The sequence below is a fragment of the Prinia subflava genome, chromosome Z, assembly GCF_021018805.1.
Source record: "Prinia subflava isolate CZ2003 ecotype Zambia chromosome Z, Cam_Psub_1.2, whole genome shotgun sequence".
NCBI lineage: Eukaryota > Metazoa > Chordata > Aves > Passeriformes > Cisticolidae > Prinia > Prinia subflava.
This window is the reverse complement of record NC_086283.1, coordinates 85,155,632-85,179,830: the sequence shown is the minus strand read 5'-3', so window position 1 is coordinate 85,179,830 and position 24,199 is coordinate 85,155,632. Positions and strand designations below refer to the sequence as shown.

The 24,199-nt window shown below is 36.6% G+C and overlaps 1 protein-coding gene across 1 annotated transcript in view; it reads right to left on the bottom strand.

Moving 5' to 3' along the window:
• SLC1A3 (solute carrier family 1 member 3) overlaps positions 1-23,279 on the bottom strand; it is a 65,799-nt gene extending 42,520 nt beyond the window's left edge. The window contains exons 1-3 of the mRNA XM_063423006.1: positions 22,514-23,279; positions 20,491-20,765; positions 3,345-3,482 (exon numbers count right to left, since the gene is read on the bottom strand). Of these exons, the coding sequence (XP_063279076.1) occupies positions 3,345-3,482; positions 20,491-20,671 (319 nt within the window). The 5' untranslated portion in view covers positions 20,672-20,765; positions 22,514-23,279. The remainder of the gene's footprint in view (positions 1-3,344; positions 3,483-20,490; positions 20,766-22,513) is intronic.
• Between the last annotated feature and the right edge of the window lie 920 nt (positions 23,280-24,199).

The following is a 24,199-nucleotide window of genomic DNA, read 5'->3' as shown; positions in this document are numbered from 1 at the left end:
CACACGTCAGAAGATAAAATCTCACAGAGAAAGCTGCACACCTGCTTGAACCATGGGCAATGGTGGTCAGCCATAAGGCAAATGTGACTAAAAACCTCTGAATGTGTTCCTGCATTGCTTCTTTCATTAAATACAGAAATCAGGGGTAAAGAAATGTGACTGGATTGAGTTATCTTGCATAGTTTATTTTCCTGAGGTCTGTGAATAACCATCACAACTGTTTACCTGAATAACAGAAGTCTTCAGTTTCTCAATTTCTCTTTTCTTTATATAACAGTGGATTAACTATTAGTTGGATTTTATTGTTCTAATTTCTTTGACAGTCACAAAGTTTGCAAGGGAATGTAACCTTCTCCAGCCTATTTCTAATGCCACAGAGACCATAGTTTATGGTTTTGCCACAGTTACATATACCACACTTGCATAAATACAGAAAGAAGCCCAGAATATAATTTCTAGGAGACACTGTTGCTCCTGCAAACAGCAAAATATTTATTCAAATAATTGACAATTGGAAGAAACAAGTATGTTATCAGCATGAAGACTTGGAGGAGTCACTTTGAAATTAGTTAAGAGGCATCCACTTTGTTCATCAAATAAAACACAGGAAATGAGAGATTTGCCTTCAATATACTGAGTGGTCTTAAGACTAACTTGAGAAGTATAAGACTTTTATCCAATGAATTATCCTATAACATGTAAAAAAAGAATCCATGCATACATAAAATTGCACAGTAGCACACCTGCAAAGGTTATATTTAATTATTTTGATATTCACTAATGCCTGTATGTTCATTTGTGTATGAGAGTTCTGCAACAAATACATGAAAAATCCTTTTTACAGTGTAGAAAAGAGGCTTTTCCCACAATTTTTAGAATAATAAGGAAAAGTATTTTATTCCCATGAGAAAGGATATAGTCCTGCTGCACTGAAGGATTCTTAAAAAAAAATTAAATCTGCCATTTGTGAATTGCATAGTTTTCTCTGATTGCTCCCTACCCAACTAAAGAAGTTTAAAATGTTGTTATTCACCTTGAAAATTACTGTCTATATCTCAAAGGGAACTCTTAAGTATAATCCACTTAATATTACAGTGCACTTGTGTGATAATAAGGCAAATCTTACTGATAGAAAGATTTCTCTTTGCCAAATGGTTTTCTATAATAAAGGAAATGATTGTTATGAAAAAAAGGATAAAGGGCTTTAAAGGGAAAGAAAAACACATCAAAAAGAAGGGTATTGTTTGAATCCAGAGAAAGAAAATTCTTTTCAGAATAGGATTACTTGGAAACTCAGTTTTTTGATATTTCACAAAATCTCTACTGAGACCTGGTGACACAGCAAACGAGCTTGTTTTTGTCCAAAGTCTAGCTCCTTGTGATGCTCATGACTCTCTAAGATGGATTTGCTGATCTTTACCTGAGTGAAGGTTTTCAACTTAGATTATTGAAAATCATTCAGATCCTTGTATAGGATGATCTGCCTAGTTTCCTGATTTATCTTGAGCTCTCTCAGAGAACCAGTATGATTGCAGACTTTTAAGGAATTGAGAATTGATCAGATAAATTCTCCTGCAATAATTTAGCCTGCAAAATTTAGCAGCAGTGCCAGTTGACACTGAAAAAGGGTAAATACCTCTTTTTCTACTTTTAATGGTTCTTCTATTAGCCTCCCACTAACCCAGGGAGTTCTGCAGTGAAAGGGATAAGAAGTTGGGAAAATGTATGACATGTAACAGAAATATATAGAGGTTGGGAATAAAACCTACCATTATTTTTCCTACAAAACTTATACTCTCTAGTTTCAGTGTTCATTTAATGTTCAGTATCCATATAATGTGTGCACAGAAAGAAGCTTCACTTTTTTCTTGAAATACGAGAAGGCACACAATTTTGTAATTGTGAATACCCTGGTTTTCTGTTTTTGCATTAAGAGCTGTACATTGTATCCTTACTTTCTGTAAAAATGTGAGTCTGTGCTAATTTTCATTTTTAAGAGATCTTAATATTACCATATTTGACAATCAATTAAATAGACAACAACTTGTAGTCTCTGGATACTTTGTCCATCAAGGTAGTGTATTTGTGTTTTAGATTCTAGGACTGCACAGTGAGTGATTTTAATTAAGTTCTCCAAGCTGATTTGTTGATAGAATAAAATCCATACCTTCTTTTCATCAGATAATTGGTAGAATAAATACATCACATCATAGATGCTAAACACTCATAACAAATCTGAGAGGTCTTCCATGGAACTTGGGTGGAATGCCAAGGCATACATCATCATAAGGAATAAAATATCGCTACTTAGAGGAAGAACACGGTAAAGAGCATTCAAAGCTTATTAGAGCTGCTAACCAGAAGACACAAAACAGAAATGATGGAATTGAGTTTCTTCCAAATTTTCTGCTCTAACCCATCTATCCCCTACTTACATGGACACATTGGCGTGGGTTCAGAGGAAATCATGAAAATGATCTCTCATTTTCATGAGAGTACCTCTCATGAGGACAGGCTGAGAGCATTGGAGTTGTTCAGCCTGGAGAAAAAAAGGTTCCAGGGAGACCTTAGAACACCTTCCAGTACCTGAAGAGCCTGTAAGATGGCTTGTAGTGATAGAAGAGGAGAGAGCTTAAATTAAATGAAGGTAGGTTTAGATTAGATACCAGGAATAAAATCTTTAACTGTGATGGGACACTGGCAGAGGTTGCCCAGAAAAGCTGTGGATGACCCATCCCTGGTAGTGTTGAAGAACAGGCTGGATGGGGATCTGAGCAATCTGCTGTAGTGAAAGGTATCCCTGCCCATGGCAGGAGGGTTGGAACCAGATTTTTAAGGTCCCTTCCAACCCAAACAATTTTATTACAGGATTCAATTTTTTCTAATCTATTGCTGGAAGACTAGGAGGCAGACAGATGTTTTGCATATCTGTGGTTACAGGCATGTCTTATTGCCCACAATCAGCAGTTTCAACTTTCTTGGGTTTGGCACTGTGTTTTTGAGATATGTTATCTTTGATAACAATAGGACACTGTGGATGCAATATCTGTTCAGAAAGTAAAAGAAGAGAGTGGAGTATAGCGTCAGCTTCATAACTACGTATAGTTTCTTGTACTGTTAGTCTGTTTATGAATTTGGAAATGCACCTTTCAGTTTCTCTATATATTAATTCAAACCTCTTATTACATTGTCTCTAAAGCAGCAATAGCAATGCTATGTCTTTCTGCAGGTTGTAACACTTCTTGGACATAGAATGTTCACTTTTTAGATTTTAGTGTGTGCATCTTTATAAAATTATTTAAAAGAGGGTGTGTGAGGGTGTGTTTTGTTTTAGTTTTATTTACCTGTGACTAAACTGGATACAATTAGTGGCAGGACCAGCATCTGCAGCATTCTCATGAGTAGTTCTCCTGGAAACGAAAAGTACTTCACTTCCCGATAGCTCATCTTATATGATCGAAGAGAAAATCCCAGGATTACACCTGAAGGGAGGGAAAAGATATCATTACTCAGTTTTTTAAAGAAGTAGTAACACATGAACATGCGCATCTATAAAGTACTTGCTGGACATATCTAATTGTAACCTCCAGCTTTTACTACACTGATTTACTTTCTCCAGTATCACCTACTACTATGAGTAGCTCCTGAAAATGCTAAGTTATTGTCATGGTTTAGGAATGGAGTTCCCGATTTAGTGCTCCTAGTGAAACACTGCAAACCACACCCTGCTTGCTCAGTCCCCTGCTCCTCTTCTCCCTCCCCCTGTGGTGGGATAGAGAGGAGAACTGGAGACGCAAAATGTGGACATCATGCATTGAGACAAAAACAATTTACTGAAGACAGCAATGCAACAAGAAGAAGAACAGTAATCATTTTAATAATGAAATGTACAAGAGGTGAATGATTCACACACAAATGCTCACCACGCAGAAATCCCCAGCACGCTCCAAGAACCAGAGGGGCCCCTTCCCCTGACCCCCAAAACGACCCTCAAAAGGTGGTGTAGAATAATCTCTGGGTCCTGGCCAAGTCCTCTCCTGGCTATTCCAAAAATTAACCCTCTCCTGGCCAGAATTAGGGCAGTTATTCAGAAGGATTTTTCTGCTGCTATTTTTTAAAATATGGATTACTGTCAAAGGTATATTTTGAGTGCTAATGAAAAGGAAACAATCCCTGCTACTGTTGCCTAGTGTCTTGAATTCTGGGATTTTGATCATGTATGCAGTTCACAGACATATAGCTACCAGTCTTTAGCATTCTGTGGGGCCTGATCCTGCATATGTGCTTCAGGGAGAAGGAGAGAAACAGGACTGACTATTTGAGTATCCCTTGTGGTTTAGTCTTTTCACAGTCAAAAAGAAGCAGCAGGCAAACATCTTTACACATGCCTACCTTTAGGAATACTGAGACTTGCAAAGAAGCAGATAATCAGGGTTGAATGGCCTTACTGGATGATCAAGTAGTGGGTTTCAATGCCTGAGGGACAGAAGCAAGGGAATGCCTGGATCCATTTATCTTGCTGGGATAACGATGAAGATAAATTATTCTTGAGATACATTTACAAATGGAAGCCACAGATGGGCTCATGTGGAGCCACTTAAACTTCACAGCTACAGCTTTGAAGATTTCATCCTGTATTTGCCACCAATTGGTTTTTTTCATATTTATTTAGCCATTTGATTATCAGACATGACCAGCTGCAATTTGCAATTGTTAAATTGGTGATAGGCTTGGTGCCTATCTGATGTAGGACTTCTATACCCAGCCAAATAACACATGGCTTTATCTGGAACATATTAACCATACAGATGGTGAATCTCAACTATTTCTCCTTTTCATTAATAACTTCATGTTCTTCCTCACTGTCTAGTACTGGCATTTGGGTTAACCGTGTGTAGAAATCTGGATCAGAGGATTGATCCTGCTGCAACCTGCAGCGCGTTTGTAGCAAAAGAATTCATTTTACTGCGTTAATTTTCAGCCAGGTCAATTTCCTGATACAGTTATTTTGTATGGCTACACAGGTATTAGTGCCTTCACTGATAGGTATGTGTCTTAAGGAAGAGTAGGATTGCTCTTTCTGAAAGATATGTAGACTCAGATTTCATAAAATGTTTTATGAAATTGCTCCTCAGTGATGTTAGGCAGTGGAGCATTTCAGCTCCATTCTAGATCATTAGAACTTGAGTGCATCCTGAAAATGCTGTAACATTGAACAATTTTGACAACTGCTAGTTCCAATTCTTAATCACTTCATGGTTTTGCTTTCATTTAAAGACAGATTTTTTGATTGGTACTTCCATAGAGCAGATAATATCTTCATGCCAAATTTTGCTGGCTCAGATATGCTGCCATGCCTCCTACAGCAGGTTATTGACATCTGCTGGTGAAAGGAAACATTTGTAGCTCTCAATTTAGTGACCTCTGCTTGATCATGATTTAGGGCCTTCAGCAGGTTGATTAAGCTAGAGGAGTCCAGAAATGTCTTGCGTAGAAAAGAAAATAGAATGGTGTTCTAGAGAACAGTGTTACAGGATAAAGAGAAAAGTAATTAAAGTACAAATGAAACCAAGCATAGAGTTTGTGTTATGGAAGAGACTGGCAGACTAGAAAGCATTTGGTTTAGTCTCAGTCATGTTCTGTAGTCTCAGGTAGCTAAAGTGAATTTTGCATAAATTTTTCCCTTTTTTTTGGATAAATTTACATCCTAAAATGCATAGAAGGGCCTCTGAATTATTCTTGTTCAAAAGACCTGCCTAAAAGTTTCCCTTCTCTTCAACAAAGTTTTAAATTCTGCTGCTGCGTTACTCATTATTTTCTTTTTATATGAGAAACACATTTCTCAGATATAAAGAATCCATCTGGACCTTTTGTTTCTGCTCTTAATGAGCACTACATTTTGACAACTTGGTAACAAGCAAATAGAACTAGACCAGTTTCTTACTTAGGCCACAATTCTGCAATTAGTTCCACATGAATTAATCCCTGCACTAGTACAAAGCCTCACTGAGGTTGGTAAGGGTTTCTGAGGCTGCCATAAGAGCTAGTCCTTATGCTATGCTATAAGGGGTTGATTATCTGTCCCACTACCCTCTAAGTAGTACAAAGTGACCTAAAATGGCTGTTTGGATGAATATTATTGGTAGTGAGATTGAGTTTCTGAAGTTCCACGTAAACCTGTTGAGCCAAAAATTATTGGCTTTTTTTGTCCTAACATGCTCTGTGCATAATTACAGGGTTTCCCAGCACTGCAGTTTACAGAAAGAATTCCTGCAATGTGAAAAAAAATGTGCCCTGGTAGTGTATTATGTTGAAATGAGTCAACACACAACAGCTACTAATTCTTCAGCCTTAATCTTAGCACTGCTATTGATCTGTATGCAGTCATGCACAAGGCATGAGAACCTCTCTGTGACTCAGTTTCCCTGCTTGAAATATAGATACAGTAGTAGTTTGTTCACAGGTATTTCTGAAAATTGATTATGTTCACACAGGACATGAAGAAATTCAGACAAATTATTTCCTTGTTGTAGGTTTTGATAATGAATACAGGACAGCATGACTTTACCAGTTCCTCCTGATTTTACAATAATTTAAAATTGAACTTTATTTTCTCTTCTGAATTTGAATGACTAGCTAGTGGGTATAATATCCTATCTGATACAGTTTAATTAACAAAATCCTTGAAACAGAAAACTCAGATTTGGCAAGGTAGTTTTGTCTTCTTTGAACTAGCTTCTTAGAACCAACATTCACAGTGAGATAGCTGCATATAATGATGATGTAAAACTAGGCACGATGACAAAGCATCAAAGTAAAGTCCTGAACCAAACCTGGTAGGAGGTACTAAACCTCTGGAAGGTGTGCAGTATTCCAGCAACCATCCACTACTTTGAGTGTGGCAGGAGTTTTAGTGCTTGGTACCCTTCACGACCAAGTCTGGGAAGATTACATATTGGAACTGGCCTTTCTCAGTAAAAGTTTCAAGTTTCAGGTTAATTCTGAAAATCGTAATGAGACAAAGCCTTGTGTGAAACAAGCTCTCACAACCTGTTGTACAGGTTTCTGTGTACCCTTTGTAACAGAAAAGATCAACTGATCAACACTATCAGAGCCTGACTTCTCAAATGGTTAATAAAGTACCATTTCTTCACTGCAGGAAAGAGTAGATTTATCGACAGAAATTGGGCTTTTTCTGGATAAAAATCAGTAGTGCCTGTTTAACTTAACAAGCTGAATTCTATACATGTGTTTAGTGCATAACAGAAGCATATTGTTAAATAAACTATACAGTTCATAATGAAAAAGCAAATCTGCTTGGAGTTATAACAGGATTTTTGAGGTGTTCTTGTCAGTGATAGCATTACGTTTATGCAAAAATTTATTTGTAAATAATCCTGATGATAATCAGAATAATCTAACAAGCTAAACCATTTTATTGCATTGATTTTATACCAATGTAGATGTTCAAAATTAAATTCTATATGTATGAATACAGTGAAGAGAGGATTTAAAACTTGCAAGGAGCAGGAGGTGAAAATAATTCTGGCAATTAGGATAATGGGATGGAAATGGCAAAATGGTAGTTATGATTTGTAATTGTTTATACCAAAAATAGGAACACAATGATAAATGGTCTATGGTCTTCACTTCTAGATGTTAGGCACCAGAGATAAAACAATAAACTCTTCATGTCAGACTTTAAAAACTATGGATATACTTGTATGGCTAAAAAACCTACACAACCTTCTGTATAAAATGCCTTAAATGGATTAACATCAAAGTATGATGAAGTAAGCAGTAAAATCAGGGTCTAAAGTAGCAAGACAAAAATACTTTTGTAATACAATGTTTTTTGGAACAGATACATTATGGAGATGGGTGGTTTTTAAAAAATAAAAATATTCACATAATTTCCTTAATTGAATTTGAAAATGAGCTTCAAAATCCTCATTGAAGACAATGAAGTTTTCAATTTTAAGTTCTTAATTAACAAAAAATGCCTTGGTCTCAACAACAGTGGAGGGCTGTTTCACATGACTCTTTGTGTTACGTATATGAAATGGGTGGCACATCTACACACGAGTTTAAAACAACACATCAATTAAAGAAACATCCCAAATCGTAACTCTTAGAAGATGAGAGATGGAGCTTCACCCACATCTAAACATTCATTCAGGAATTTTAGGGAAGCTTAAGTCTACCCTTCTGGCCCACTTAGAAGAATCATTGATATAAATTTAATAAAAAAGGAAGATTGCTTTTTTCATTACTTCAAATAATTAGTTATTTAAGTCTAAGTTATTGAAATAAATTCTTATGAGCTTCTGGTCTCTATCTTATTTCAGAATCACACAGGAATTAAAACCATACAATTATTTCAAACTTATATTTGTTTACAATGCCCATGCTGTCTGCTGCAGTTTCAAGCAAGAGTTCTCACAGCTGTACTTCTCAATTGACCAAACATCACTTAAACATATTTCAAGAGGAAATTACCATTTTTATATCAGATAAGATAAGAGCTGCTCTGTCTTTATCAGTGCTTGCCAGTTCAATCAAAACACACCACTGAGCGTTATATACACTCCTGCTTTTTACTGCAAATCTCAGAACACTGTTAAATGAAGTCCATATCAATATCCTTTTCCTTAATATATATAGTACAGAATTACTTTTTGTTTTCTGGCAGGAAACAGAAAACTTCAAAAATAACTGGGGAAAAATACCTTATGCTGAGTAGAATGCTGTTCTAAACAGATGTTAATAGTTCAGTTCCAGAAAACCTTGTAACCAGCAAGCAAATAACATTTTGTTCTATAACAGCAATTGGTCAAGAGCCATGAAGGGAATCAGGCTTCTACCAGTTTAATGGGACATTGTATATTTTTGTTAGCTGCACAGCCATTTCATTCCTACATTCCTGCAGAGCTCTGGAATGACTGCTTTTGTTCTTTGGGTCATTTGTTATTGCTTAATTTACCATTCTGTTCTGACACCTTTTCTTCTAACAGCCAGTTTCAGATAACTCCACAACTGTATTTACTTGAGACAAACAGGTAAATTACTTCTCTAAGATAAGAAACTCTTCAAGTTGCCGGCAAAATCCCTTTCTTAATTTCTTTCCTTGCTTGCCACAAGAATCACAAAATTTGCTCAGTATTACTCTGATTTTCATTTTTTTTTTCTGTAATTTTATATTGAACCCCCACCCCCTGGTACACCTGGTGTATCACCCCTCTCCCTGCCTTGCTTTCTGTTTTTTCTTATATAGGTAGGAAGGTATGTTCCCTGTGAAACCATTTTATTGAACATAAATGCCAGGTTATAACTGCATGATGACACTGCAGCAGAGAGCTTAAGTTGCTCCAAGTTGCCCCATGGGAATCTATACTGAAGTGGAATATGTGTTGATTTGGACACAAGCAGCTACCTCTCCTTTGCCTGAGACATAATCTGAGAGGAGTCGTGGGAGAAATAATGTGGAAGAGCTGGATATCCTAGACATGACTGGGATCCAGAAAAGATCTAGGATCTGCAAAACGGGACATGTCCAGAGAAGAGCGAGTGTATAGCAAAGTAAGAGTCACGCTGATGTCAGAGAGCTGTCCACTGCATCAGAAGAGAAGTCAGTGTGTGACCTTTGCTCAGGGGCCACAGGAGTGCCATGGTGCTGGGGAGGCACAGAGCCACAGTCCTACAGTCACAGTGCCTCAGGAGCACCTGCCCCTCAACCTGGCCCTGAAGGTTTGCTTTATCCTGTTAGAGATTATTTTCCCCAAAAAACCCACACCAGTATTCAATTACAATTTGCAAAGATGCGGAGGAGTTTTGTAGTAAACGTGTATTGTGGGTATTTAGAGCTAGATTAACAGAGGTGCATGGGCACTTAATTCCAGCTCAAAGTTAGTCAAACACTCTGCCTGCTGCCTTCTGTGCAGCTCTGGAGGAGCCTGAATTCCTGAAACACCTTTGTAGCTACAGCTGGGCACTTGAAAGTTGCCTTTACTTGCAGACACAGCATCTCCTCCTCAGATTTTGTGGACAGAAAGCATGCAAGTGGAAAAGAGAGTCTGAAGCTGTAAGAACTGATGGAACTAAGCAAAGAGCAAAAGCACCATTTCAGCAGATGCTGCTTAAACTGGACACCAAACCTGAGGATTTAACAGCTTCTGAGTGCTGTTAAAAAGGCTTTTTATAAACTATTGAAATTTGTCCTTTGCTATTTCTTCGCTCTAGTGTTAGACTCATACACTTTTTCCCTTTTGTCTCTAGTTGTTTGGCTCATTTGCCTGTTCTCCCCAATTAGGAGGTAATTTTGTTCCTTTGAAAACATGTCCAAAAAATTGTTCTCTTTTTATCCAACTTCAACTTCTCTGTTTGCCTTTAAAATTTTAAAATTTCTTTTACTTGTTTTCCTTGAACTGTTTCTGTATTTATCTCTTGTTTGTAATCTTTGATTTCTTTCCTGCATTTTTTTAAATTTTAAGACAAGCAATTGCAGGGCATTAATAGAGAATGTAGAATGAAGAAGAATTTTCACTGCTGGCACTGAAGCAGACTGTTCTTAATGGAAAAGGGGCATTATTCCTGATTTCATCCTCAGACAAGAGGCTTCACTGAAAGACAAACTATGCCTAGTTTATGTACTCATGTTAGACACTGAGCTCTATTGAAAGAAATACTTTTGAAGCAAAAAATAACAAATAATTCTATGAACACACAGGAATAATATCTTACTATGCCTATACAAAAGCTCAGACAGTCACAATATATATCAGATTATATTTTATGAAGTATTATTTAGAATTATGGTACTACTTGGTGCTTTACAAAATTACTGTAATGACTGTTCCTTTCATGCCTGGCTTTACTTTGCTGCTTCATGTCCATGACTAAAGTTAATACATTTACTCCCATAAAACAGAGATCAAAACAGATAAGAAAGCTTCTCTCTCAAACTTTATAGGGTACCTTTCCTGCTTTACGTTTCTTTCTTTGTTTCTTTCTTTGTTTCTTTCTTTCCTCTTTTTCCTTGGGTAGAGGCTGACATATTCCTTACCAGCACTGAATTCTACTTTTGCCTTCTGTGGTTTCAACTGCCCATCCACATTATTTTATCCTTTTTACAGTATAGTTGCATTAAGAAATAACAGACAGTGGGACTGAGATCACTCATTTACAAGAACTTTGTGCAAACATTCACAGAAAAGAGAGCTCTACTCTGGCGAACTTTTAGTGTAGTTTGACAGAGATCTTGAAGTTGGATATGGAGAGTTGCCTTTGTTTTTTTATTCTAGCTTAGACACATACTACAAAGTGTTCATTTGGACTGTCTTGATATGCAGTTTAGCACCATTATTAGCAGGACATTTAAATTACACATTCATATCTCTATGGATAGAGTCCAACTTCTAGTTCCTACAAAACCACCTGTTAATTTAGCTTAGTGCTGATGGTAAAGGACTGTAAGAAAGTCAGGCTCAGCTGAAATTCATAGATTCATGTTACTATTTTCTTTAAAAGATAACTAGGATGCTTTCAGTCCCTAGCTGTTTGATTATGAGCCACTTCACCCCTAAAATCCTCAGTATGACCGTGAAACTACTGGCAAATAGAACCGTTCACCTATTTCTCTTACTTGCCAGCAGCTTCTTCCAACACATGAATTTCCAGAACTGTTTCATTTCAGTTGATTAAAAAGAGGTATCATGCCTTACTTCTTGTGAGTTAACTCCTCTGAATGATATGTTGTAGCATAGATGATTAATTTAGATGTAGTCTCAATATAGGTAATGACACCTCTCTCCCCACTGTTAGGTGTTATTCAGAATGGTAGAATTTTCCTATCTTAAAGGTCACAAAAATGGCACAGGGAAACTTGCACCTGGAATAACACTTAATTACACAGTAAGTACCTGAGTCCAAACTGTGACCTTTGAAGTCCCTTCAGATTAAAAAAAAAAAAAAAAGCTTAGTTCTTAAAATCTATAAAGTTAATGGACACTGCTCTGTTTATTTTGGAAGACTCCTCTGTTCTCATCCTTCTGCTTGTGCTTTTCTGCAGAACTGCCATGACCTAAACATCTATTTGCCTAATTCCAGGCTAAGTCCTGAGGGACTAGCAACTGAACACAACTGTCACGCAGAATGCACAGAATCATCTGGACTTGGGATACTCCATGTCCCTGTTGTTGCTCAAAGGATCGCTTCACAGCCTGGGACTTCCTCCTATAGGTGAGCATTTTAGTCATTAGGTTAAACACAATGCTGCTTTTTGCTCTTGTGGCATACGTATTTGACCTCCAAGTCTTACATTTCCCTCTGCTTCGTAACACGACTTTGAAAAGAATGGTGGAATTGCCTCCTCCTGTAACTTGCTTTTTGAGACAAAAAGAATAACCTAACTCCTCAAGTGCTGCTGACATTGATTTCCAAGGTGAGGACTCTCGGCCTTCTGGATCTCCACTGGGTAACAATGTCAGACATGGTCCTGACTCAGAAAGGAGTGGGAGTAGGAATGCAAACCTGTTTGTTTGTTTGTTTCTGTGTTCCTCCTAGCAAGTTTTAGGCAGTTACATGCTTAGGTCATGGACTTGTGTGGTTACCCTGTTGAATCTCCTTGCTCTAGCTCGTGCACTAAAAAGACAAACAGCTCTGAGATTTAGATTACATTGGCAGCTTCCTTTGCTTGAATTTTAGGCTTTGTAAAACTTGACTGCACATCCATATCTGTTTAATGTATGGATTCTCAAGTCAACAAAAAATTTTAAAGACATCAAAATATATGTAGCAGACTTATTTGTCAACTACCTTTGGTTAGTACTCCCAGGAATTCCCTGATTACTGATCCTGTAATACAAAGGCAATTTTACTATTTTTCTTTCATTTAGCCCTTCTGCATGGTAAAACCAAAACATAACTAGAGCCAGTTCGAGGAGCCAGATTATGTTGCAGTGTAAGCGATGCTTAAAATTTAAGCCCCATCTTTTATACACTTTGTTTTGAATAAATCTATTTTCAGTTATACCAAGCTACAGTAAAAGGTGAAAAACAAGCAGACACTTTGTAACCCTCGAGCTCATTTCTATTCATGGTCTTCTATCCATGCCAATAGCAAATACATAGACATGCTAAATTTCAAGCAAGATTTTTTTAATGTAGAAAATTGAACAAGGACTCAAAAGATGAATATAACTTATGCTAAAAGAAAGGACATGGGAGAGTAATCAGTAAATATGAGTAGCAGTAACATGTTGTTACTGTCCTGATTCTCCCATTATCCTTTTGGCTTTCTCTGCCTCTTTTCCAGCACTTAATTATTTTCCTTTTAACTGTTGTACAGCTCATCAAACCCCTTATTTTACTCTTTTATTTTAAAAACTCTCATAAACCTAGAGGCAAATAAATTTCTCATGTATGGATTTTAAAGAGTTACACATCCTGTGGTTTCATTGTGTTGATTGAAAGTGCAAACACTAGACAGTGTATATAGAACTTCAAGTCTGATGGGTTGACATAATAAATGCAATAATTACTTTTACTGCAGCTTTTACTAAAATTCCTCTGAAATAATTTCCATTTGTTCTTTTACTATTTTCCATAGTTTCTTCCCTACTCCATATCATATATATATCCTTTGTATCCATGAATAATTTAAGACATCTTGGTGAGGAGCCTAGTTGTTCTCTAACATACGTTGTAAACACCACAGAGTGTTCTGTAAACAACAGAGATGGAGAAATTGATATGGGAGGCAGTAGTCTTAGCTCCTTACTAAGTACTTTTTTATCATCACTTGCATTGCCTTATTGCTCCAAAGCTCCAGTTAAACTGAACTGTAATACACCGCAAAAAAAGTATACTATGATAGATGTGAAATCCCACCAAATCACAGAACCATTGAGGCTGGAAAAGACCTTTAAGATCACCAAGTTCAACTCTTACTCCAACACTGCCTAGTCCACCACTAAACCAAGTCCTGAATGCCACATCTATACAACTTTTAAATATTTCCAGTGATGGTGGCTCCACTGCTTCCCAGGGCAGACTGTTTCAGTGTTTGACAACCCTTTCCATGAAGAAATTTTTCTTAATATCCAAACAAAATCCTCTGACACATCTTAAGACATTTTCCTCTTGTCCTGTCCCTTGTCATCTGTGAGAAGAGGCCAATCCCCACCTGGCTACGGCCTCCTTTCAGGGAATTGAGGAGAGTGATAAGGTCCTTCCTGAGCCTCCTTTCCTCCAGGCTAAATCCTTCCATCTCTCTCAGCTCCTCCTCACAGGACTTGTGCTTCAGACCCTTCCCAACCTCCACTGTCTGCCTCTGGACTTGCTGCAGCCCCTCAGTGTCTGCCTTGTTGGAAATTTACTTAGTGTAAGATTACTGGGTTGTAATAGATAATAAAATTAAATACAAAATCGTAAGGAAATGCACAGCAAAGAGAAGGAATTGGGAGGATTCTCAGAGGATATACACTACTAAATGTGACTACATGGATTATTTTACAATTGCAAAACACTGAATTTTCCTTTAACAAGATATGAAAAAAAAATTGATTAGCTACTATATAGAAGTCTATGCTACAGTACAGTACAATTTATCCCAATGCCTGATTTTGTACCTCATTTTCATTTAGCAGCCTTTTGAACATCTAGAATATCTACCCCTTTGCTTATTTCTCTTTAATATTGGAATTATTCATACAGTTTTTCAAATGCACTTAAATATAAGCATTTTATAAAAACATTTTTTCCTATAATATCATATAATCTGTTGAAACTTTCAGATGCCTGGCTACTTCAAGAAATTTTGCCAGAAGTTTAAGCTAAATGAACTTTCAGAAATTCATGAACGATTGAACAAACCATCTTCAGCCACATCTTTCTTGTGGCCAACCCAAAAGCATTTCATCTCCAATGACATCTTGTTCTAGCTTTACAAGTGATAGTAAGGATCTAACAATGTTAAATATTTACTCAGCATACAAATCACTGGCATCTTGCTTATGAGTTCGTGCTGCCTTGCAGTCACCACAGCAATTATAGTGTTGTCTACTGAAAAATGGAAAGGATTGGCAAGACCTAATATTAGTTAATTTCATATTGATATGTCTTTTCAGTCCCCTTTCAGGATCAACACAAAAAATTTTCCTCAGAATCCTTGAGATAATTACTGCTTCAGTTATAACATACCTTCTGACAGCATGATGGCCATACTCTTAATGGCATTCAGAGAATTTTCTTGTAAAAAATTTTCTTGTAAAATCTCTGCGACACCACCTCCTAAATGTCCCACGCAGTGACTGCCATGCATTTTGCCTAGGATAGCCCTGAATTTTGATTTTTAAGAAGCAGTATTACATAAATACATTTATTTTTAACTTCTAGAGAGAATTTTGAGAATCTCAACAGCCTTTTTTCAGTCTGAAGAGTGGAGTGAATGTATGTTTCTCCAGACTGTTTTATGACCATTAAGACACACTGGTTTTGAGTGCTACTTTGCAAGTCCACTGATTTAAAAATTTAGAGTGTTAGGATACAAATAAGTCAATATTTGGCAGATTTTGTATCTTTATTGTACATTTATGTACACCTGCTCTCTCCAGAATTCTTAATTGTTATTCACAAGGTAGCCAAGTTTATTGTTGCTACTCTGTGCCATGTATGGCAGTTCAACAATCATTGCTGTTTCATTTCAGTAACACCAGAATGAATGGTAAGAAATGTGGATTGTGATAATATATTAACATTATTTTATTTTGTAAGTAACTGTTAAACTAGAGTACTGTTCATATTTCACAGTCTGACTTTTACTGTTGGCTTCTTAATATCAGAGTTAAAGTTCTTTGCATTTCTATACTTTTTCTTCCTTTTGAAAAGAATAATCTCTTTTGGAGTTCTAAGTGTCACTCTGAGTTTTATGGTATCTGTTTATGCTATTTTTTTCCAAAATTATAACTATTTTATATATATATAAAGGGATTTCATTAGCAAATTTTTCAGAATATTACTTAGGAAGGTATTGTCATTCAGTGAGAAATCCATTGTGTCAGGCAGGTTCTTTAGGAGAGCCCTGAATCAAAGTCAGACTCTGAGTTCAACATAAAAATAATTAATTTCTCTTTAACTGTTGCCAATTATCTTGATTTTCTTGCATATATATATATTTTTGGGGGGTAATAATCTCTGTCTTTATATTTTAACATATTCTTTTACCTAAAACTCAGGTCCCATAGCTGCTTCTTCTTCAGTGATGGATCTTCACTTTGTTCTCATAAAAATTTTACCAGTGTTGCCTTAGGAATTGTCACAGTTTTTAATCTCAGTATATAGTGAGGTCAAATACTCTTCTCTGGGTATGTCAGCCTCACCCTCAAGTGGATATAAAAAACTGCCAATAGGAGAAAAGATGTTGCTCCAACACACAAGGCTGCCATTTTTGCGGGAATTATCCTGAGTTTTCTCTTCCTGAGTATCACAGACTTTTATCTCATAGGTCTTTAAACTGTTGTTCAGATACAGAGTCTTTCTGAGAGAAGAGAATCTGCTCCTTTGCACAACTTTACACTGTTCATTTATTGTAAGGGCTTGATGATTTTTTTGCCTTCTGTGTTGGGAAGGAGCTTTTCAAGGCTTTATTTATCTCTTTGCTCCTTTTATTCAGGGACAAGGGGAAAGACCTTCACTCATCTGTCTCCTTCCTGTACTTTTAACTAGGTTTTTTTTGGTCAACACACGGAAAAGTTTTGGAATCTCCACAGGTGCATGCTGTTGCACAACAGAGGTTGAATGGGTTCATCTATATTTCACACCTATTGTGAGATTGCTGGCAATTACAGAAGCTTGGCTTCAATGACACAGCCAGGCCTGCATTCCCTCTTCCTTTGGGGAAACGGAGAGTCAGAAAAGAGGACTGGATCCATCCCCCTCCTCCTTGAATGTCCTAGCAGACAACTGCAACATATACCTCTGGCAAAAGGATTTTAGCTAGTGAATTGGAGCTTAATAACTATGCAGAAACTGCTTTTCATAGTACTTGCTTCATAATCTGCCTCTGCTTCACTGAGCCCCTCAATTAAAACAGCATTTCTTTACAAACAGCTCCTGAGGATCTCTGCTCAGTCTTTCCTTCAGTACAAGCTCAGAACTCAAAGGACACTCTTTGGCATTTAGAGTCCTGTCAGAATCTGGGTTCCTGTGCCATTTTTCAGAAAATGGGATATGAGAAAGAAGGCAGCCCGATAAAGGAAGTATATATGAAAGGAAGGAGTTTTTGGGAACAGGATGATGATTCTGAGTAGCATGGGAGAGTCTGAGATTTTGCCAGTAATTTGACTAGCACTTCAAAGTTTGTGAGCCTTCCTGCAGATTTTCCATGAGCCACTATGATCCCTACAGCACCCTAAAGTGCTCCTGATCATTGTGATAGTCTCAATTTACTAGTGGTCAGCCTCACAAATTTGTCTCACATGATTGTTCTCATCTAGTGGGTCTCGACTAGGTTGACTAAAGAAAACTAATTCATAATATCTTATGTGAACAAGAAGAATATGAAAAATTGCATCATGATTCACTTATTGACTATGCTTTTCTCCAAGTTTCTTAAAGGGCTTGAGAAAAGTTTAAATTTCATGAAAAATATTAACAATGATTATGACAATATACTAGACAGACCCTACCTATGCAGAAGGTGTAGTCCAAAGGACATTCCATGCATTTTTTTAGGGAATAGAGAATAGTTCTAAGTATTTTTCAACATGAATTAGAGCTTCTTGCATCATCACTATGTTTTTAATGAATAATTGGCTTAGTATGGTAGGAGATATTGAATGTAGTTTAGAATTCAGTTTAGAATTCATTTTAGAATCACAGTAACAACAGAATGGCTAAATAAATATTTCTTCTAGTCATGTGAGTACCAGAAAAACCCCACTCTATTTGCAAAATGTCTGTACACAACAGAGAGAATTGCATGTTGTAGTTACCCACTTCATAACGAAGTGCAAGTTTCCCACTTTGACACAAGCCCAAGTCCCTACTATAAACTACAGTACAGGAACTAAGATAAGATCCTGTGCACTTAACATCTACCAAAATCAATCCTGCTCAGTAAAGAAATAGAAAATACTCTGTTAAAAAAGGCTTTTTCATGTCTCTTGATAAAAGAGATGCAAAAAATGTCTCTGAAGAAATGTTTCTCTCTCTAAATAAAATCTTTTGCTGAATGTGTTCTCTATGAAAACTTCTGGACTGACAGCTCTAAGAACTGTCATCTGTCTGTTAGATTACTTAACGAGTAGATTAATTAATAACGAGCATTATTTCTTGTAAACTATTCAATCCTGGCCTGAGTACACACTGGTTTCAACATAGTCTCACGACCAAGCACCTCAGGTGGGAGAGTCTGTAGTGCTAATTGGTGGGCTAATTCTGCAACATTGATTACTGTCTACTAGGAAAGGGATCAAGACCACCATCAAATTTTCTACAGATCACCAGACAACTGAGTGATGTTAACAACTTAATCCTTGCCAAACTAGACAGATGGAGTTCAACCACTGAGTGTTTTCCAAACTCTTTAGCCATCTGTTCCCTACTTCTGAGTATTTCCAGCAACAGCAACAGCAAAAAACTCTCAAAAGCCCCAAATGTTACCTTTTTATTATCTATTAACCATGAAATTAATATTGTAATCATATATAGGTACTGCAAATTTACACCACAAATAACAAATATAAGAAAAATTCTGAGCGTTTTGTGATAATAACTAAAAGACTTTTTCTTCTACATGTTATACTAGACATGTCTACAAGTTCATGAGCAGAGTTGGAGCAGCCGGCTCATCCTAGGCTGCACATTTTCATGAGTTCTCCAACTTGTGCTGCAGTATCTATTGATCCTCTGCTGTGGGTGGGCAGTGTCAGTAGTTACCTAAAATTAATTGGAACGAGCACTAAAAGCAAAAAAATTGTCCAGTCTAGACTTTATTTTCACACTGACAAATTTATGGAAGCCCTACTGGATGTAGATGACAGAAAAAAAATTGCAAAAATGTTTTTTTCATGTGCTCTGTATAGAAAAGTAACAATCAAAGAATTGTGTTCTTTGCAGTTGGACAGTGTTTCAGAACTTGCTTGACTTGCTCTGCCTTTTCTGACCATTGCAGATAAAACACCTAAATTCTCACCCCTGATATTAATGGGGCTCTTACACCAATCAAATTCTTACTTAGGAATTAAAAACACTATAAAATAGCATTTGTAAGTATCAGAAATTGAAACTACTGCTTTAGGAAAAAAGCAGTAATTTTATTTTACCAATAAGCAAATTAATATAAATGTCTCCCAGAAAAAGACCATCAAACCTGAGTTTAATTTGAAATAACACTGCTGACGTGGTATCAAGCAACAATTATGGTAAAGCCTTAAAATTTCAATTCCTGAAAGAGTTGTAGAAACACAGCAAGCGACCTATACAGAATAGCATTATGAAGGACATTAGGGCCTGCACAGGCAAAGGATACAGACTATTATCTTTAGATGCTTACATATGGTTTTTCATCACCATCATGATCAGATTCACACTTTCGTATTTTAAACTAATGAGAAAAGCCATTAAGTTCTTGCTCACCCCATAAAGAGTGGTTATTTCATGACATGTGGTGGCACTTTGAAAATCTCTGGTTAAAAAAAAAATATCATAAGTGATCATGTAATAATTTAAAGGAAAATTAGTTCTAAAAATTGCATGTTTTTCTCAGCCGATTATCTTTCTAATGCTAATTCAAAGTATGTAGCAATATTTTGAATTTACATTTTGGTGCATTCCAAATCTAAAGGCTGCTTGATGTACTGGATTCCTCTAGGTATACTCTTAAAAGGCATTTAATCAGGTGCTATCTTTCAATCCTTTGAATAAGTAACATTGCCATTGTTGCCCAAATTGCATCTGAAAGATGCATGTGTAAGATTGTGAGTGGCTGAGGGAGAATAAACTTAGGTTTGCATTTATCAAGGGAAAACTGAAAAGACTGAGGCTGTATTTACTATATGCCCTTGCTTAGAAATGTCTCTTCATTTCATTTGTTGAGAGTTTCTGTTCATTGTTGAAAAGGTTTAATTATTTGATAGTTTAGGTGAATAAAAGCTAATTCCTGAGCATTTTGTAGCAACTGACTTTGGTAGGAAAAGACACAATTGAAAACATTCACTTCAATGATTGTATCTGATTCTTCAAGAGACAAATTCATGAAACAGCTGTTCTGGTTGGTTTTTCTCACCAAAATTCTTCTTACAAATTACTACAATAATTTAATGGCTCTTCCTTAAACTTCATGCAGCTGTCAAAGCCAAAACTCTCCAAGCCAGAACATTCTTATCAGCACAGAAGAATTTGGAAACTCATTTGTAATTCAAATCACCCAGTCACATCGTCATTGTCAAACGCACTGGAGAACAGAATATTCCTATTGAACAAATTACTCACCAAGAATCACAGCAACAACGGTGAAGAGCACAAAGGCATTCCTCATTAAATAACTTTTAACATCGTCCTTTGTTATGCTCTGCACTTTTTTTTTTGCCAAAAGTGTACGTTTCCGGACTCCTTGTTGAATTCGTTCCATCCTACTTCCAGGTTTTGGATCTTCTCCGTTACCTTTAGTCATTTATCTTGCTGAAAGCTTTCTTTTATAATTAACTTCTGTCAGTATCCCTTCAGAAAAGTGGAGGAATCTTTTCAGTGGGAGGTACTGGAGAAACCTGCAGGACAAGAAATATCAAACTTTTCAGTAAGATTTTAGGGGAATGATTAGCGATATATTTACATAGAAGCAAATATTCTTCATGTTTCAGTAAAACTTATATTGTTCTTAATATTTAAGCAGTTTTTGATGCAAAACCTCAATGAGTTTGAAATAATGATTATATGGACTGGTCAGATAAATGTCCCATGTCTTCAGAGATTAACCTGAACTGCTGTCTTGCTGTAAAACCCAGGAGTATCTTTTTTCTTCTTATTTGCTATTGATATGTAAATGTAAATCAGTACAAATCATAGCTTAAGGTATTAAAACATTTAAAACGATCTGTCAGGCTTGCTTTTATCAGGCCATTATTATTTAAAAAAAATCCCCAATCTTGCTCACCTTCACATTAACCATTGAAGAGGAATATTTTGCTCAAACTGGTACATTTAAATTGTTCTGCATTTCAGATGTTTTTAAATGATTGAATGCATTGGCTCAATTCTTTCTTTTCTCATGGAAAAAGGGAGCAGCAACAGTTTATTTATCCCTCAACCACTATTTAGAAGATATGCCTTTGACAGCTTTATGTTGATAACATTCATCTTTTAGCTGTATAAACTAATCTGAGCACATCTGTAAAACATCAGAAGTAATATCCCACTTGACTTGTTGTTTCAGACTGCAATACCAGCTCTCATTGCAGAGTAATGCTTAGCTTGTCCTGATAGCAATTATGAGCATATATCACAGAATCACAGACTGTATTAAGTTGGAAGGGACACATCAGGATCATGGAGTCCAAATCCTGGACCTGTGCAGGACAACCCAAGAAACACATCACGTCTGACTTTAAGAAATCACACTCTGAATCAACCTTGAAATGTTTCAATATTAAAAGTTTTTCATTAGGTATTACTTTTTATTTTAGATGGTGGAGGTTTGTTTTGATGGCTGCTGGGTAGGAGTTTGTTTAATAATGGGAGCCTCCTCAAAGGTATTTTCCAGACTGAGAATCCCATTTTCTGAAGTCTTAGTTAATATACACTGACATGATTTTTTAAAAGAAATTAATAATGAATAAGTGGATAGACGAAGGTACTCCTGCTGAAATTTGTCTTGTTTATAGACAGTCAACTCTCACATCTCATTTTAAATAAAATTAGTGCCAAAACATTCTTTCCTTTTTTTTTTTTTTATTTTTTAAGCACTTAAAATATAAATACACAGGGATTTCAGTCAGCACGTTTTAAACAAAATCGCATGTTGTAACAAGTTTATTTTGGTGGAGTTTGATGGCTGCTTTTACCATATGTTTCAAGACCGGCACTTCAGTGCAATATCCTCCCTGAATTTTAACGGAATGCTATAAACTTTGCTGCTTTAAGGAGTGGAAACTTTCTGCGACCGAGCTAAATATTTAAATTAGTAAGTGTTCTACCGTGGACAAGACTGCTGTGTAGAAGCAGGATTTATTTTTCTTTTCCCGACCGATTAATGTAAGCATTAAAAAAAAAAAAAAAAAAAAAAAAAAAAAAAAAAAAAAAAAAGAGAGATAGAGAGAGAGATCGTTCACAGTGCCTTTTCTCTTTTCTTTCCAGGATGTTTAACGCAGCTAATCTGTCCCGCACAATTTACATCAAGATCAAGGAAAGAATATGGATGCAGCCGAAAGGATCATTAGATTAATTAAGACACAAAGGCACGGAGTGCAGAGTGAGCTCTCCCCGCTGCAGCCCTGACGGGGGGACGGGACGGGCTCACCTTTGCGGACCTTCCGAGCCTTAGGAGCGCGGCGGAGGCAGCAGGGGCTCCCCGGCGGAGGGCGCGGAGCTGCGGCGCCCGGCGAGCGGCAGGCAGAAAACTGACATCTGCATGTGCCCCGGAATACGGCAACTTACTATCGCTGGGACCTAAGGAAAGGGGAGGAGACTGCCGGCCCAGCGCCGGGGAGGGAGAAAAAAGGAACAAAACCAACCCACACTGAAGCACGCACCAGCAGAGAGAGGAAAGCGAGGCTTCTGGAATATTGATTAGTCTTGGCACAGTGAAAGCGGGGTCACTTTCTTTGTTTTTCCTTTTAGACCACTTTCACGCTTTGTCAGTTCAGCTTCGTTAGAAATGCAAAATCAGGATCCGGGGAGAACTGAAGGATCACACACACAGAGCAGGGGAGGCTGGAGCTCTTCTTCATTAGACATTCCAGGCTGCACATCTGAAAACCCTAAACATAATTATATAACACTATCCCTCTGCTTTTTAAAATAAATGATAAAATATCTGACCATGCTAGTTTGTTCTAAAAACCGGCATGGTGTGAAAGCTATCACGTATTTTCTAATTCTTAAAGACAAGTATTCAAGATCTACTCTTCCCAGGGTGGGGAACCAGACATATCTTTCAGAAGCAACCGGAGCATTATCAAGGAAAGAGAAAAACATGATCAGTTATAATTCTTTGTATGTTTCTTGTAGATATTCAAAATACATAGTAAGACTTGCCTCTTGTTTGGCAATTTAAACTCACTGATAGCAAGCCCCATTCAGACTGTTTCAATAGCAGAGAATGAATGAATGAAAGGAAAAGTATAAAATATCCACTTTGGAGAAAAAAGTGGCTTTCAGTTTTTCTAGTATTTCAAAGTATGCATTGTTGAAAAGGTATTTGTTGATGGGAGTCAGGGGAATTCCCAAAGAACTTTTCTTTTTAGAAGTACACTTTCATTTTAAGCATTGGTAAAGTCAGGTTAAAATATTCCAAAATTATATTTCAGTGCATCTTTCACAGGATGTAAAGTATTTTCTTATAAGACAAATATTGTAAATCAAAATTTATATAATTTTATGTTAAATGTATAATTCATCTATATACATTAATCTTTAAATATCTGTTTCTAAATGATGTTGTCATTTAAATTATTTTCCTAAGAAGTTATTTTAAGTATACAGGAAAAGAGTTATGTACAATACACACAAGGAATAGATAGGTACAAAATAAAATTAAGAGCATATTTACTTCCACACAGTCAGAGTAATGGCTTTGCTAAAGTGTTTTCCAATTTAAACGTGACTCAAATTATGATGTACAATGTAGAGAAAAATAATCTAACAATCATTTCACATTTGCTTACGATTAATGTAGACTTGAGATTGATTTGTGTACTATAGAATCTTGATCTTCAGTTTCTTTAGAAAGAAAACATGTAAACTGACTCATTAATTGACTTTAAAAAGAAGAAAAAAATTGACAGCTTGTGTTGCAAAAACAGGAACACATGCTGTATTTTCTTGCACCTGGCATCTTAAATGTCTAGCTCACTTTTATTTTTTGTGTTGCAGTTTTAAAATACTTTCACTATTATTTCTGTAGATGTGGACTGACCTTTTGACTAACGTTTGCCCTCTGGCAATCTGCTTGTTTGATCTTTCTTTCTGGAGTATGGCTTGCTTT